The sequence below is a fragment of the Labeo rohita genome, chromosome 22 (assembly GCF_022985175.1).
Source record: "Labeo rohita strain BAU-BD-2019 chromosome 22, IGBB_LRoh.1.0, whole genome shotgun sequence".
Lineage (NCBI taxonomy): Eukaryota > Metazoa > Chordata > Actinopteri > Cypriniformes > Cyprinidae > Labeo > Labeo rohita.
The window spans coordinates 42,835,237-42,849,929 of NC_066890.1; the positions used below are offsets into that span (position 1 = coordinate 42,835,237).

General features: G+C 33.4%; 2 protein-coding genes across 2 annotated transcripts; both read right to left on the reverse strand.

Moving 5' to 3' along the window:
* Positions 1–492: 492 nt before the first annotated feature.
* kctd6a (potassium channel tetramerization domain containing 6a) lies at positions 493–6,195 on the reverse strand. The gene is made up of 3 exons (XM_051095672.1): positions 5,870–6,195; positions 5,416–5,526; positions 493–2,127 (listed from the first exon to the last, which is right to left on the reverse strand). The coding sequence occupies exons 2-3, from the start codon at positions 5,440–5,442 to the stop codon at positions 1,441–1,443; spliced, it is 714 nt and encodes a 237-aa protein (XP_050951629.1). The 5' UTR covers positions 5,443–5,526; positions 5,870–6,195; the 3' UTR covers positions 493–1,440.
* A 1,288-nt stretch (positions 6,196–7,483) lies between these two features.
* pdhb (pyruvate dehydrogenase E1 subunit beta) lies at positions 7,484–14,240 on the reverse strand. Its single transcript, XM_051095358.1, has 10 exons — positions 14,133–14,240; positions 13,976–14,035; positions 10,978–11,085; positions 10,830–10,892; positions 10,706–10,741; positions 10,337–10,622; positions 10,149–10,259; positions 8,546–8,637; positions 8,219–8,360; positions 7,484–7,907 (listed from the first exon to the last, which is right to left on the reverse strand). Exons 1-10 carry the CDS (start codon positions 14,166–14,168, stop codon positions 7,762–7,764), a joined length of 1,080 nt encoding a protein of 359 aa, XP_050951315.1. The 5' UTR covers positions 14,169–14,240; the 3' UTR covers positions 7,484–7,761.
* Between the last annotated feature and the right edge of the window lie 453 nt (positions 14,241–14,693).

The following is a 14,693-nucleotide window of genomic DNA, read 5'->3' on the forward strand; positions in this document are numbered from 1 at the left end:
ATATAAACTTGATATATAAATATCAAACAATTCTCACTTTTTCTCAGAATTGCGAGTTTATATCTCATAATTCTGATTTATAACTCACAATTGCAAGTTGAGTCAGAATTGTGAGATATAAAAGCTCGTATTTCTGAGAAATAAATTTGAAACTTGAAATTTGAAAACATTTCTAAGAACACATCACTTTTTCTTCCCCTCAAAATTGGACTTCATTACTCGCAATTACGAGTTTATATCTCACAATTCTAAGAAAAAAGAATTGCGTCATATAAATTTGCGATAATGTGTTATGTCAGAATTACGAGACATAAACTCCAAATTTCGAGATAATCATTCACAATTGTGAGTTAAGTCAGAATTTTGAGATATAAACTCGCAAAAAAAAGTCTGACTTTACAACTCGCAATTGCGAGTTTACAATATGCAATTCTGAGAAAAAAAAAAATCAGGATTAAAAAAAACAAACAAACAAACAAACAAACAAAAAAATTACAACAACCTTTTTTTTTATTTTTATTCAGTGGCAGAAACTGGCTTCCATACCTTACATGCATTTTGAGACTAAAATTAATTTTATATGGGACTCCAAAATTTAGTCTGGTCTAGAAGCTGGACATAAGAGGGATCGTTTTGCTCAGAGCTTGATGTCACAAAACGTATTGAGCAACATGCGAATTACATCATTTTTACATATCTCAGTGGGGGAATTATGACTGAATAAATAATAGTGCAGATACCACAGAATCATGCAAACCATTACAGTTTATGGACTCAATCACAAGACAAAATATGTGCAGAAATACTGTATATTTAACACTGATGCAATATATATTACAAATTTGAAATTTAAATGTTGTATAAATAAATTTGACAATTAAGGAAAAAATTTGGGTCACTTCCAGTTATATGAGGTATACAGTAGTTCTAGAAATTGTTCAGGTTCCTTCAACCCAATCTCATGGCAATTCAAACATATTTTACAAGGGTGGCTAATTTGTACAACCTCACTCATACAAATTCGTATTTTATGAGTTCCCCCATTCATATGAATTTGTACAAATGACAAACCCCTAAACCTACCCATCCCAGCGGTCTAGACCAATCGTACGAAATCGTACGAGTGAGGTCGTACATTTTAACCACCTCGTAAAATACGTATGAAGTGGTCGTGAGATGGTTGGTTCTTTTTGTCTATAAACATTTGAAGTGGGTGAGAAGCGCATGAAACACCACAGGACAAGTTCACCCAAATACATACAGCAGAAAACATTTTTACTGTGTTCATTATTAGTTACCTCGACCAGGATGGTGTGCGTTGAAGTTAATTACTAGTTTGCAACCATTAAAAATCATTCATGTCTTCAATAAACTCGTAACTGCTCAAGGTCAATTTTACCAATAAATACGGTTAATGTTTAGAAATGAATGCAGCATCAATCAGTCCTCAACTTTTTGCGCAACTCTACAAAATGTCCAATGATGTTCTACCGTATTCTCATTGGCACGTTCACTCATGTGATGCACTCGTGTGTTACGAATCGTAAAGCCTTGCTTGGAGATGTACTCTACCAGATGCACACGAAGGGACACCTCTTGGTGGTAGTCACATGGTCCAAAGGTAAAGGACACTTGAAAGTCTCTAGTGTCCATCATATGTTTATTCCACCTGGTGAAGTTGTTGGAGATGCCTTCAAGCAGCGCGTGAACTTTGGTGGTGACGGTGAGTTGCGTGATAATGACCGCAACCGGGTTTGAGTATTTGGACAGCTTACGAGTACTTGAAAGTTCTACCACTTGCTCAAAAGTGTCCAATGGATAAAGGGGTTTGGTGTCTCCTAAACTCTGGATCAACGGCTCGATCTGGTAAAAGTCTGCTTCCTTCCGGAGGAGCTCTGTTTCTTTGAAGTCACATGGTAGCGTCAGTTTCGAAGTTCGTAAAAAGTTCAAGATGTAACGGAATAGAGGACCATCTCGATCTATGAAATAGTTGCCCTGGGCATCACGTGTGGTGGGAAAGTCACCACGGAACATGGCGCCCAACATTGAGTCTGGATAACGTTGGAGGGTGGAGAGCGAAGTGGTGTACAAATGGCCGCCAACGTTTAGGGTAACCGTATCCATTATCTACAACAAAGAACATAGAAAATTCATGATATGTCTTTCTGCTGAGAATCTCAAGATGGCTCTTGTACTGATACAAAAACAATTTCCTGCCGAGAAGACACGTTTAGATCCATTGCAGATCCATTGATTTGAAGCTGTTCTAGTTGATGACCTTCAAACTCATGTCGTTTCTCAGCAGAACTTCAACCAACTTGGTTTTCTAGTAAACTGGTTGACCAAGTAAGATTTGTTGGGGTCCTGCCTTTAAGGATATAGTTTTTTATGGAAACTCTAGTACAGGGGTGCCCAACCCTGTTCCTGGAGATCTACCTTCCTGCAGAGTTTATTTCATACACCTGTATGTAATTATCAAATGCTTCTTCAGATCCTAATCAGTTGGTTCAGGTGTTATTGATCAGGGTTGGAGCTGAACTCTGCAGGAAGGTAGATCTCCAGGAACAGGGTTGAGCACCCCTGCTCTAGTATAGTAAAATGAGTTTCAGGAAGTATGGATTGTATGTCTTAAAGGGATAGTTCACCCAAAAATGAAAATTTTGTCATTAATTGTTCACCCTCGTGTTGTTCCAAACACGTAAGACCTTCGTTCATCTTAGGAACACAATTTAAGTGGTTCAACTGTAATTTTACAAAGCTACAAGAAAGGCAGATATTTTTTATTTCTTTTGTGCAAAAGTATTCTCATAGCTTTGTAAAATTACAGTTGAACCATTGATGGCACATAGACTACTTTGTCAATCATTTTGGTACTTTTCTTTGCCTTGAACGTGGTAGTACTCTTGTTGTCTATGGGAGGGTCAGAGACCTCTCGGATTTCATCAAAAATATCTTTACGAAAATTGTGTTCCGAAGATGAACAAAGGTCTTTTCATTTTTGGGTGAATTAACCCTTTAAATCACCACAAGAGATTGGAATTCAACCATGTTCTTCATAAAACCTTGTTCTCAGTCAAAATGGACCACTGGGATGAGACAAAATGGCTGACCCTCAAAGCTTGTTTTCATTTCCTTTTTGAGCCATTGGAAGTCATGTTCTTAAGGTGGTAAGCAACTATTTAATAATGTCCTAGCAACTACCCAAAACACCCTAGCAACTGTTTAACAACAGCTTAGCATCTAGCCTGACCAACATTTATGGAACATGTAGTTAAAAACCCTTGAAAGATTTACGTTATTTAAAAAAAAAAAAAACATATCATTTTATGCATGTTTTGGACTATAGGGGGCGCCATTATTTCAATGACATAAATGGTTGCATTTGGTGATCTACTGGTGTTACCTGTTACAATTTTTACCACAACACAACTTGGAAAATAAAATACTGATACGATGACCACAGCTACTGAAAGACCTTACAGGTGGCATTGGATGTAAGCGTAGGCTTAACCCAAATGCCATACCATTGATTTTCCTTACAAGCAGTTTAAACGTTCCTGGATATCACGTGAAATCTGCACTGAAAAACTCTTTCAGTAGTTGTGGCGTTATGACAAGCGTTGGCATGTTTACATGTTCACAAAGCCTCAAAGGCATCAGGGCTAAAGTGGAAAGAACAAAGACGCAGGTCTTTAGGAAGTTTTATTCATCCACAGGCATCTTCCCATTCTTTTCTCCTGTTCTTATCGCTAGGAAAGCAGTGAAGACTTACATTGCTTCTCGTTTCCCTCCAATTAAAAATTACAACCAAAAGCCGTACAATATTATTATCGTATCAGTATTTTATTTTCCGAGTTGTGTTGTGGTAAAAATGGCAACAGTAGTGCCAGTAGCTCACTGAGTGCAAACTTTTGACGCAATCGAAATCGCCCCCCATAGTCCAAAATATAAATAAAACGATGTGGATTTTTTAAATAACATAAATCTTTTATGGGTTTTCTACTACATATTTCAGTAAGAGACATCGTTTATGTTATATTAAGCCGTACAAGTCCTCATACCCAGGGTTCCCTTTAAACACGCATTTTGTACCTGCTGAGAATGTTAAGTTGGTACTTGTACTGATATGAAAGGCCAGTTTAGAGCAACAAAAATCAATCCATTGATCTGGTGCTGTTCTTGCTGATGGACCATCAACCAAGCTGTTCCCAGCAAAGCATCTATCAGCTTGATTTTCCACCAAAGCTGGTTTATCATGGACGACTTGCCGGTGTCTAACCTTGAAAACAACATTTGCTGCTTTCAGCTCCATTTACAGTACCCTAAGGAATACTGGTTTCTATGAAAACTCTAGTATGGTAAACTGAGCTTCACACCAGTAGTATGATAAACATCACATGAGATGTTTTTAAATATTGAGTTCCTTATAAAACCTTGCACTTAGACAAAATGGATCACTAGGTTGACAAAATGGCTGACCCTTCAAGCTTGTTTTTTTTTCATTTTCAGGTCCCATTCTTAAAATGGCAAGCTGTTTAGTAACACCTTAGCTGACTAACCAGAACACCCTAGCAACTGTAAAAAAAGTTTTGAGAATTACCAACAGCCTAGCAACACCCTAAAAAACACAAAACACTCTCACAACTGCATAGCAAAGCATCATAACTGTAGAACAGGGTTTCTCAAACAAACAAACAAAAATGCTAAATATTTCATTTGTTTTTCCATCTGACCATTAAGTGAAATGAGGTAACTGCGAACTAGTGGTGTCAAGCGATGAATCGCAATTAATTGCATCAAAAATAAAGGTTTTTGATTACATAATATGTGTGTGTACTGTGTATATTACCTATATCTCTAAGGAAAATGTTATGTTTATATATTTAAAAAAATATTTATATATATATATATATATATATATATATATTACATTAATATAATATATACATGTAAATACATATAAATATGTTCAAAATATACATTGTATGTGTGTGTATTTACATATACATAATAAATATACACAGTACACATATATTATGTAAACAAACTTTTAATTTAAATGCGATTAATCGTGTGACAGCACTACAGTGAACATGCTGAATTATAGAAATATTAACTTAAAATACATCACATAAATATTTTACATCAAAGGGGTCGACGGACAAAAATATTTGGGAATTCTCGCACTAGAATATCATAGAGACATGAGAAGCAGGGAGAAATTATTTAGCAACCTCCTAGCAACACCCAGGATCCACCCAGATCAAACAGATTTTCGTAATATATTTTTTGCTTGTAAAATATATATATATTTTTAATGCTTTGGACATTATTCTGTTTCTACTTGTACAGTAAACAATATCGACACGGTTTTGGATTAAAAACCGCTGCTTTATTCTATTCATTCGTATTTACCATGTGTGTCCAGTCTCCATTCTCCATGTGGCCAACTGTTCTTCTTCAGTGATGCGACGAATGACGCTCTCTGCAGCCTTTATGGGGTATAAACACTTCACCTACAGCAAACTAAAGAAATAAACACAACACTTCACAGTTTAAACAGCATAGTCAAGTGTAGCAGGGATGAAATCACCATGGAAACATTAAAAGTGAAATGAATGACGCATGTGAAGGACACCTAAGGGTTTCCCTGCATCGCAGGACATTTTTTGCAACGTCTGAGAAACAAACAAGAAAAATATAAACGCAGCTAGCAACGAAAAGCAGCTATTTATCAATACTTATAAAATTAATGCTAATTCTTAAAGATGATGCAGTACGCGCATAATTTATAGCGACTGCAATAACACAAATCATGCGTAATCAACATTCTAAAGCGAAATTTGAATAAAAACAGATCGTTTATTACCTCGTAGCAAATAACGTTACGTTAAATCTCAGGGATTTAGTCTCTCCTCCTCGTCCGATGGACTTCAGTTGTTTCCTCTCGTCCAAAGCATCAGGAATATGGAGGACAGAAGGTTTAAACAGATATAGTTTGATTTCCTCTGGGGCTTTTAGTGACTTTCCCCAAATTTAAGAGCATTTTGAAAGCCTTGTGTTCAAAAGAGACTCGTTTGCTTGAGTAAAGGCTGTAAAATAGCTGTAATGTTTATGTTGTTGATTTACAGAGCAGGACAGATGAGGGACACATCGGTGTGGGAGAGCGGAAATGACACACCCACGGCACAGGCCACGCCCGTTACACAAATTCCCGCCCTGAATCGTAAATCCAACGTTCATCCACAACACTGAAATCAGCGGAACTTAAACTGGTAAGTTAAATATGTGACCCTGGACCACAAAACAAGTCATAAGTGTACATTTTTGGAAGCTGAAATTTATAATGAATAAATAAGCTTTCCACTGACGGTTTGTTAGGACGTTATTTGGCCGTTATACGGCTATTTGAATATCTGGAATCTGAGGGTGCAAAAAAAAAAAATCAAAATACTGAGAAAATCGCTTTTAAAGTTGTCCAAATGAAGTTCTTACTAATCAAAAATTAGGTTTTGATATATTTACGTTAGGAAATTGACAAAATATCTTTATGGAACATGATCTTTACTTAATATCCTAATGATTTTTGGCATAACAGAAAAATCGATCATTTTGACCCATACAATGTATTTTTGGCCATTGCTACAAATATACCCGTGCTACTTAAGACTGGTTTTGTGGTCCAGGGTCACATATTATGTTTGTTTTGTCAGAGTTGTTCTTTTTTATTACAACAGACAGATTTCAATGTGTTCTCTTTCGTCTTTTATGTCTTCATCATTTATTTTTACTTTATTTATGCTTCCTTTACGAATATTAACCATGGTTTTACTATAGTAAAAGTCTTGTAACCAAAGTTTTACTACAAATGCAACTGTTAAATCATGGTTGGTGTAGCAAAACAATGGTTAATTTGTGGCTATAGTAAAGTTTTTTGGCTTTATTTGTGGTAAAACCATGGTTAGTTTTCAGGTTTTCAAACGTGTTTTAAGATAACTTTTTATTGTAGTATTTTATGCTATGAAAAGTCAGTTGTCTATATGTTTACACTTTTAAGCTCTACATATATTTGAGCAAAATAAATATAAACCATTATATTTTTGTGAAAATCATCAACTTTTAAACAAATAATCACCTATACCTCAACTGAGTTGTAATTAACAACGATAAACGATTTAATGTAACTAACGATATATACATGGACTGGGACTGCTGTCATAAGTCTAGATACATTTACACAAAACAAATAAATGAAAACGTTCAAGGTCATTCAAAATACTGTTTTATTAATTATAATTACTGCTTTTTTTTTATTATTATATACGTAGTCTAGGCAATATATCTTTACAAAACTGTAAAAATAAAAAGCACCTGTACCCACCTGACCCCAATCTCTTCTAAATGGCCATGCCTAAAACTTAAACATTACTTAAATGCTTCAAAAAAGTTAAATATTAAATAAATCACAACCATTCTTACAACCCATTGTGATAAAAGTTTATTACTTTAGCTTACAGTAGAATTTACAGCATAATACACATTGTTGGTTGTTATAGCCATAATAAACATCACTGTCATGACAAAAACTTATTTTGGGGTCAAAATGAGGAACATTTTAATATAGTGCCAATGAAGGAAGAGCCATGTAACAGAAAGACCTGCTCGAGATGGAAGAGAACATGCCCCAAACATTGATGCAGAAACAGAAGGGAAAATGTAGTATTTTATAATTAACGTGTCTTGATGGGGATATCTATTATGTTAAACATTCAAAGTCTTTTTGACGGAGAAGATGATGTCCTTGATTTGCGGTATGCTGTTGTCCTCCAAAATCTTGGCGTATGGCATTGGAATATCTACTCCCGTGACTCGGACCGCAGGGGCGTCAAGGAAATTGAAAGCGGGACCTTGAATTAAAAAAAGAAAAAAGAAAAAGAAATACGTACTGAGGAGGAGACCACGATGGATATGTTTGGAATGACATTCCAAAATATTTTTGTAATAACATAATATGTAGTATAAAATTAATCATGCAACATAATGAGGACATGCAACAAAAATACATCATACTGCTGTTTAAAAGTGTTAGTTTCATACTAAAAAAAAATAATGTAGTATACTAAATACTGTGTAGAATACAACATAGTTTGGTAGTAGTCCATTTTGAATGCCGGAACTGCCTTCACTTGAGAAATTTATATATATATATAAAAATTACCCTCCATGATCCGGGCCAGAATCTCAGCCCCGACTCCAAACTGAGGCCAGCCGCCCTCCACAGTGACGAGATGATTTGTTTTCATTACACTAGTTTCAATGGCTTCTGTGTCCAGAGGCCGGATTGTACGCATGTTGATCACCTACAGACAAAAACACAAACCTGATTAAACGGAGATGTTCTTTGCGATTTACATGACAAAAATGGTTGATTCATTGATTGTGAATCAAATCAGCTCTTTTGAATCTTTAATGTGTTTCAAATGTCTATTTCAGATGAACTGAAAATAATGTTTAAACAATTACACCATTAAAAGAGACGTCATACCTCACATTCAATCCCTTCCTTGGCCAAGACAGCAGCAGCATCGAGACACAGACCGACCATTCGGGAATGAGACACCAGCGTGATGTGCTTTCCTGCATCAACAACATTAATATGCAGAGATCAATTCAGCTGTAATTAATAACTGGTGATTAATTATCCCTCAAATAATACAATTAAACAATGGCAGTTACAGATTTTTCACAGGACAGAAAAAGATGAATTGTGTGTTATATATATATATATATATATAAAAGTGCAAAATGTGTAAATATTTTAAATAAAATGTCTTTTTTTTTTTGTTTTTTTGTTTTAGTTGTAGCAGGAGGGCTGGGTAGTAACTGATTACAACATAATCTGGATTACGTAATTAGATTCCAAATATGAAATACTTGTAATTAGATTATATTATGTAGTAAAATACTCATAATCAGACTATAGTTACTTTTTATTGATTACATTACTTAATTACTTAATATTAACATATTAAAAAAATATATATATATTATTTTAAAATCACTTTTTTTTGTTTAAACAAGTAGTTACAATTATTTAATTTATTTAATATTTTATATTTCAAAATCATTATAATATTAAAATATTTTAAAATCACCCTTTTAAACCAAGTGGTTAAAATTATTTTAAATAATAAATTTCATTTTATTTGTAAACATTTTACATTATTATTTTAAAACATTTTAAAATCATTTTAAAATTAGTGGTTAAATAATTGTAAAGAATTTATTTCATTTTTATATTTATTTATTTATTTATTATTATTATTATAAAATATTTTAAAATCACCTTTTTAAAATTAATGGTTAAAATGATTTTTAATTATTTATTTTTAAATATTTTATTACTGTTATTAAAAATATTTTAAGTACCTAAAGTAATTTTTAATTATGTTTAAATATTTTGTTATTATTTAAAATATTTTAAGTACTTAAAATTATGTAATTTTTTGGGGATAATTTATTGTTATTATTATTAATAATAAAGTCACCCTTTTAAAACAAGTGGTAAAAATAAATAAATAAATAAATAAATAAATATATATTTTTTAATATTTTACTATTATTATTATTATTATTATTTTAAAATTTAATATATTTTTTTAAAACAACTGGTTAAATAATTTTAAATAATTTATTTCATTTGTTGTTATTGCTATTATTATTATTATAACATATTTATATATATATATATATATATATATATATATATATATATATATATATATATATGGCATTGGGATATTATTACCACTACCAGTGTAATATATTTCATTATCATTTTTTTAAAACAATATTAAATTATTTTGTAAATATTAAATTATATTCACACATCTATAAAATATTTAATAGCATTGGGATATTATTACCAACCTCAGGTACATGGTATGTATCACATGTGCGGTGCAATAAAAATAAGTTAATAATAATTTAAATCATTTTTATTATTATTATTAATAATCAATAATCAATATTATTCATTTTTCAGTTTTTTTAATACATTACTCATTCCAAATCTAGACGTAGAATAAATTCCACAACAAACAAACGAAAACGTTTTACAGACACTCGTCTTGTAAAACATTACCCACCCTGTCTTTCAATCTTAGCCTTTCCGATTGGGATGACGAAGTCTTTAGACTGAGCCTCGTCAGAAAGCTCAAACGGCACACCGTACATCAGCTCGTTCTCCAAAACCACCACTGAAAGAGACACGACACAACAGTCAGAGCTGCATTCACTTCCTGTGAACATCAGCCTCACGCAGTGAGGAACTCACCAGGGTTGTCGTCACGAATGGCTGCTTTCAGAAGGCCCTTGGCGTCCTCTGCGCTCCAGGGACTGACCACCTTTAGTCCGGGACAGTGTCCGTACCAGGCGGCGAAGCACTGGGAATGCTGAGCCGCCACGCCGGCCGAGGCGCCATTGGGCCCACGGAACACAATTGGGACGGGCTGAAGACCGGCAGACATGTAGTAGGTCTTGGCGGCGGAGTTGATGACCTGATCAATGGCTTGCATAGAGAAGTTGAAGGTCATGAACTCACAGATGGGCCTCAAACCCGCCTGAAAGAGGATGTTTTGGGTTAGTTCGGGACCGTGGGAGAGTTACACGTTCTTTTATCAACACTGTTACAGGAATATCTCACCATGGCAGCACCAACAGCAATGCCAGCAAAGCCCATCTGCATGGATAAAACGTGACATTTTATTAAACATAACAATTAGAAACAAACACAGATGATTTTTGGATAAGTTTATTGTCATTCTCACCTCTGTAATTGGTGTGTCGATGATGCGTTTGTCTCCGTACTTCTTCCAAAGGCCTCTGCTAACCTGCAAACCAACACAAGCAACTTTAAAAAAAAGATTCTTTGGCATTGTTGATGATGAAAATGTAATCAAAATATGTGCATCTGACCTTATACGCGCCATCATACTGTGCGACTTCCTCTCCGAGGAGGAAAACCCGTTCATCCCTCTCCAGCTCCTCATCCATGGCCTGGTTGAGGGCGTCTCGGACTGTTACCTGTAATAATCCAACAATAAAATGCAATAATTGTACATATATCACATGGTAAAACATGGTACTTTAATATAAAACATGTTACTGAATAATTATTCTATTCATATACTTTGAGATTTACATGGTACTCCAATGTACTGAAAGGAAAAGCATGGTAATACCATAGTACGTGTCCAAAAAATACAGTAACACTATGGGACGTGAAAAAAGACATGGTATCATTACGAAATTCCCATAAAATTGTTATGTACCAATGTATATGTAGACACAGTAAAAACATAGTAAATATACAAAACACCATTGTAATCCAATGAGGTCCAAAAAACAAGATATTATCATTTTAAATGGCTTTACCATAGTACAAAAACCTTATGGAAAAACTATGGCATTCAAGCATTTCATTAAAAAAAAAATAAAAAAAATAAGAAGATGTAAATGAGTTTAAATATTATAAAATGTCCACAATATGCCATAAATAAGTAAATAAATAAAACATTTGATAATACACATGATTTATTATACTAGAAATGACATTATTTAAAAAAAAATTATGAAAAATGTATAAAAATGTATAATTATTCTAAACTACTATTGTTTATAACTTTGATTATATTCAAATATTAATTTATTAACTACATGTACAACATAATTATAAACCATAAAGATGTGCACACATATATTAAATAATAAATTATGAGAAAATCTGAATATTTCCATGATTATTTACAAAATAATCTAGTGTGTGTTCATTAATAATAAGCCAATAGTTATACATAGCAATGGCATAATATTTTGAGATGAAACAAGAAAAATCCATAGTACAGCAAAAAAAAAAAGCATGGTAATACCATAGTACATGTACATAAAAACATAGTAACACTATGGTATATGGGTGAAAAAAGGTAGATGTCAAAAAATCATGGTAAATAAAAATAAATAAATAAATCCTATATTTTATAAAAGCATATTATTACAATGAAAATGTAAAAAAAAATGAAGTAAATATACAAAACACCCTGGTGTTCATTTGATACAAATTACACATAACCATGGTATATTCCCAAAGACAGTGCATTAAAACACTATAAATGTTCACTATAAATTATCATGGAGCATAAAAACATATGGCTTTACCATGGTACTTACGGAAAATGTGGCATTACTATGGCATATTCCCAAAGAATGTCAATTAAAACATAGTAAATGGTCAAAATACCAAAGTATTACCATGAGACATAAAGAATATTGCTTTACCATTGTACTTATGGAAAAATATGGCATTACCGTGCTATATTACCAAAGATTGTCCATTAAAACATGGCAAACGTCCAAAATACCAAGGTATTACCATGGGACATAAGAAAACATGGCTTTACCATGACACATATGAAAAAATATTACTATGGTATATTACCAAACTAGGCTAATGTACAAAATACCACGGTATTACCATGGGACATTAAAAATATGGATTTACCATGGTACATATGGAAATAATATGGCATTACCATGGTAAAAAATGTCAATTAAAACATGGCAAATGTACAAAATACCAAGGTATTACCATTGGACAAAAAAAAGAGGCTTTACCATGGTACATTTGGAAAAAAATATGGCTTTACCATGGTATATTACCGAAGAATGTCCATTAAAACATGGCACATGTCCAAAATACCAAAGTATCACCATGGGACATTAAAAATATGGCTTTACCATGGTACATATGGAAAAATAGGGAATTACCATAGTATATTCTCAAAGACTGTCAATTAAAAGATGGCAAATGTTCAAATTACCATGGGACATTAAAAACATGGCTTTACTGTTATATTACTAAAGAACATCAATTAAAACATGGCAAATGTTCAAAATACCACGGTATTACCAAGGGACATAAAAATATGGCATTACCATGGTACATTTGGAAAAATATGGCTTTACCATGGTATATTACCAAAGAATGTCAATTAAAAGATGGCAAATGTTCAAAATATGAAGGTATTACCATGGGACATTAAAAAATAAATGGCTTTACCATGGTACTTATGGGAAAAATATGGCTTTACCATGGTATATTACCAAAGAATGTCAATCAAAACATGGCAAATGTTCAAAATACCACGGTATTACCAAGGGACATAAAAAAAATATGCCTTTACCATGGTACATGTTGAAAAAATATGGTTTTACCATGGTATATTACCAAAGAAAGATGTCAAATGTTAAAAAATACCAAGGTATTACCATTGGACATTAAAAAATAAATGGCTTTCCCATGGTACTTATGGGAAAAATATGGCTTTACCATGGTATATTACTAAAGAACATCAATCAAAACATGGCAAATATCTAAAATACCAAGGTATTACCATGGGACATAAAAAAATATGGCTTTACCATGGTACATGTTGAAAAATATGGCTTTACCATGGTATATTACCAAAGAATGTCAACTAAAACATGGCAAATGTTCAAAATACCATTGTATTACCATGGAACATAAACAAATATGGCTTTGTACATATGTAAAAGACAATACCATGGTATATTCCCAAATGATGTCAATTAAAACTTGGCAAATGTCCAAAACAGCAAGGTTTTACTATGGTACATACAAAGTAAAACCCAGAACATGGCTTCACCATGGTAAAAAAGTATGGCATTAATTTGGAATATGCCCAAACAAAAGCAAATGTTCATAATACCATGGTATTACCACAGTAGACACCCAAAACATGATGTTAGCATGGCGTTTTTTGTAAGCAGTTATGTATGCATTGTTGAACTTATTAATCGGTTGACCAGACATAGTAATAATCGACACATTTGACGTGTTTTGTGATGTTTGCTGTTCAGTGCATCTGTTGAAGGTGAGAGCAGCAGCATCACTGACCTGCACCGCAGCCGCCGGCGTCCTGTGAAACTCCCTCCGCAAAACCGCCGAAACCGCATTCTGACACACAAACACAGCGCCATATCAGCCCCACAACTCCCATCTCAACATTATCATTGTAATATGCTGTTATTATGTCATATTTCCACATAAATACCTTCCCCGAGCGCAGGAAACACCTCAGAGACGCCATGTTTCACTGTCCTCTGTCTGGAGGCAGGACTGTCATGCTAGCAGTTTCGACCAATCACAGAGCGCGTTACAAAATCAGAACAGGAAACAGAGTGACAGCAGCCAATCAGTGTCGCTGAATCATGGCAGAGCGGAAGTTGCCGTCAGACTGTCATTGGGCGTCCAAGGGCAAGGGAAAAATCTTTTTATAGAAACCAGAATCAATGATTTCTAAATAACTTGCTTCACTATTTAACAAAAAATGATAAATATGACGCAACTGTCGATAATGCTGAAAGATGGGACGTGGTCATGTTGAAAACGGACTAACCACTTTTAGTTGTTGGCAGCTGCTAAAAGATTTCATAATAAAGGGTCAACAAGTTCAAAATAAATGTCAAAATTATTATCATTTTTTTCAGTAGTTTTTAAAATGTAATATCTTGAAAATTTTAACAGAAAATAGTTTTTTAAAATGTATGTTTAAAATGATTGAAAAATAAGATAACTTTATGAAAATATAATATTTTTCTCATTTAATATTAGC

What these genes read in the sequence shown, in the direction of transcription:
- kctd6a (XM_051095672.1), bottom strand. Translation starts at nt 5,442, where the DNA reads ATGGAGAATGGAGACTGGACACACATG. An exon ending in ATGGAGACTGGACACACATG is followed by an intron (nt 2,128 to 5,415) that starts GTAAATACGAAT and finishes TCTTTGTTGTAG; the next exon opens with ATAATGGATACGGTTACCCT.
- pdhb (XM_051095358.1), bottom strand. Translation starts at nt 14,168, where the DNA reads ATGGCGTCTCTGAGGTGTTTCCTGCGCTCGGGGAAG. An exon ending in AGGAAGGGATTGAATGTGAG is followed by an intron (nt 8,361 to 8,545) that starts GTATGACGTCTC and finishes TTTTGTCTGTAG; the next exon opens with GTGATCAACATGCGTACAAT. An exon ending in TCTGGCCCGGATCATGGAGG is followed by an intron (nt 7,908 to 8,218) that starts GTAATTTTTATA and finishes TTTTAATTCAAG; the next exon opens with GTCCCGCTTTCAATTTCCTT.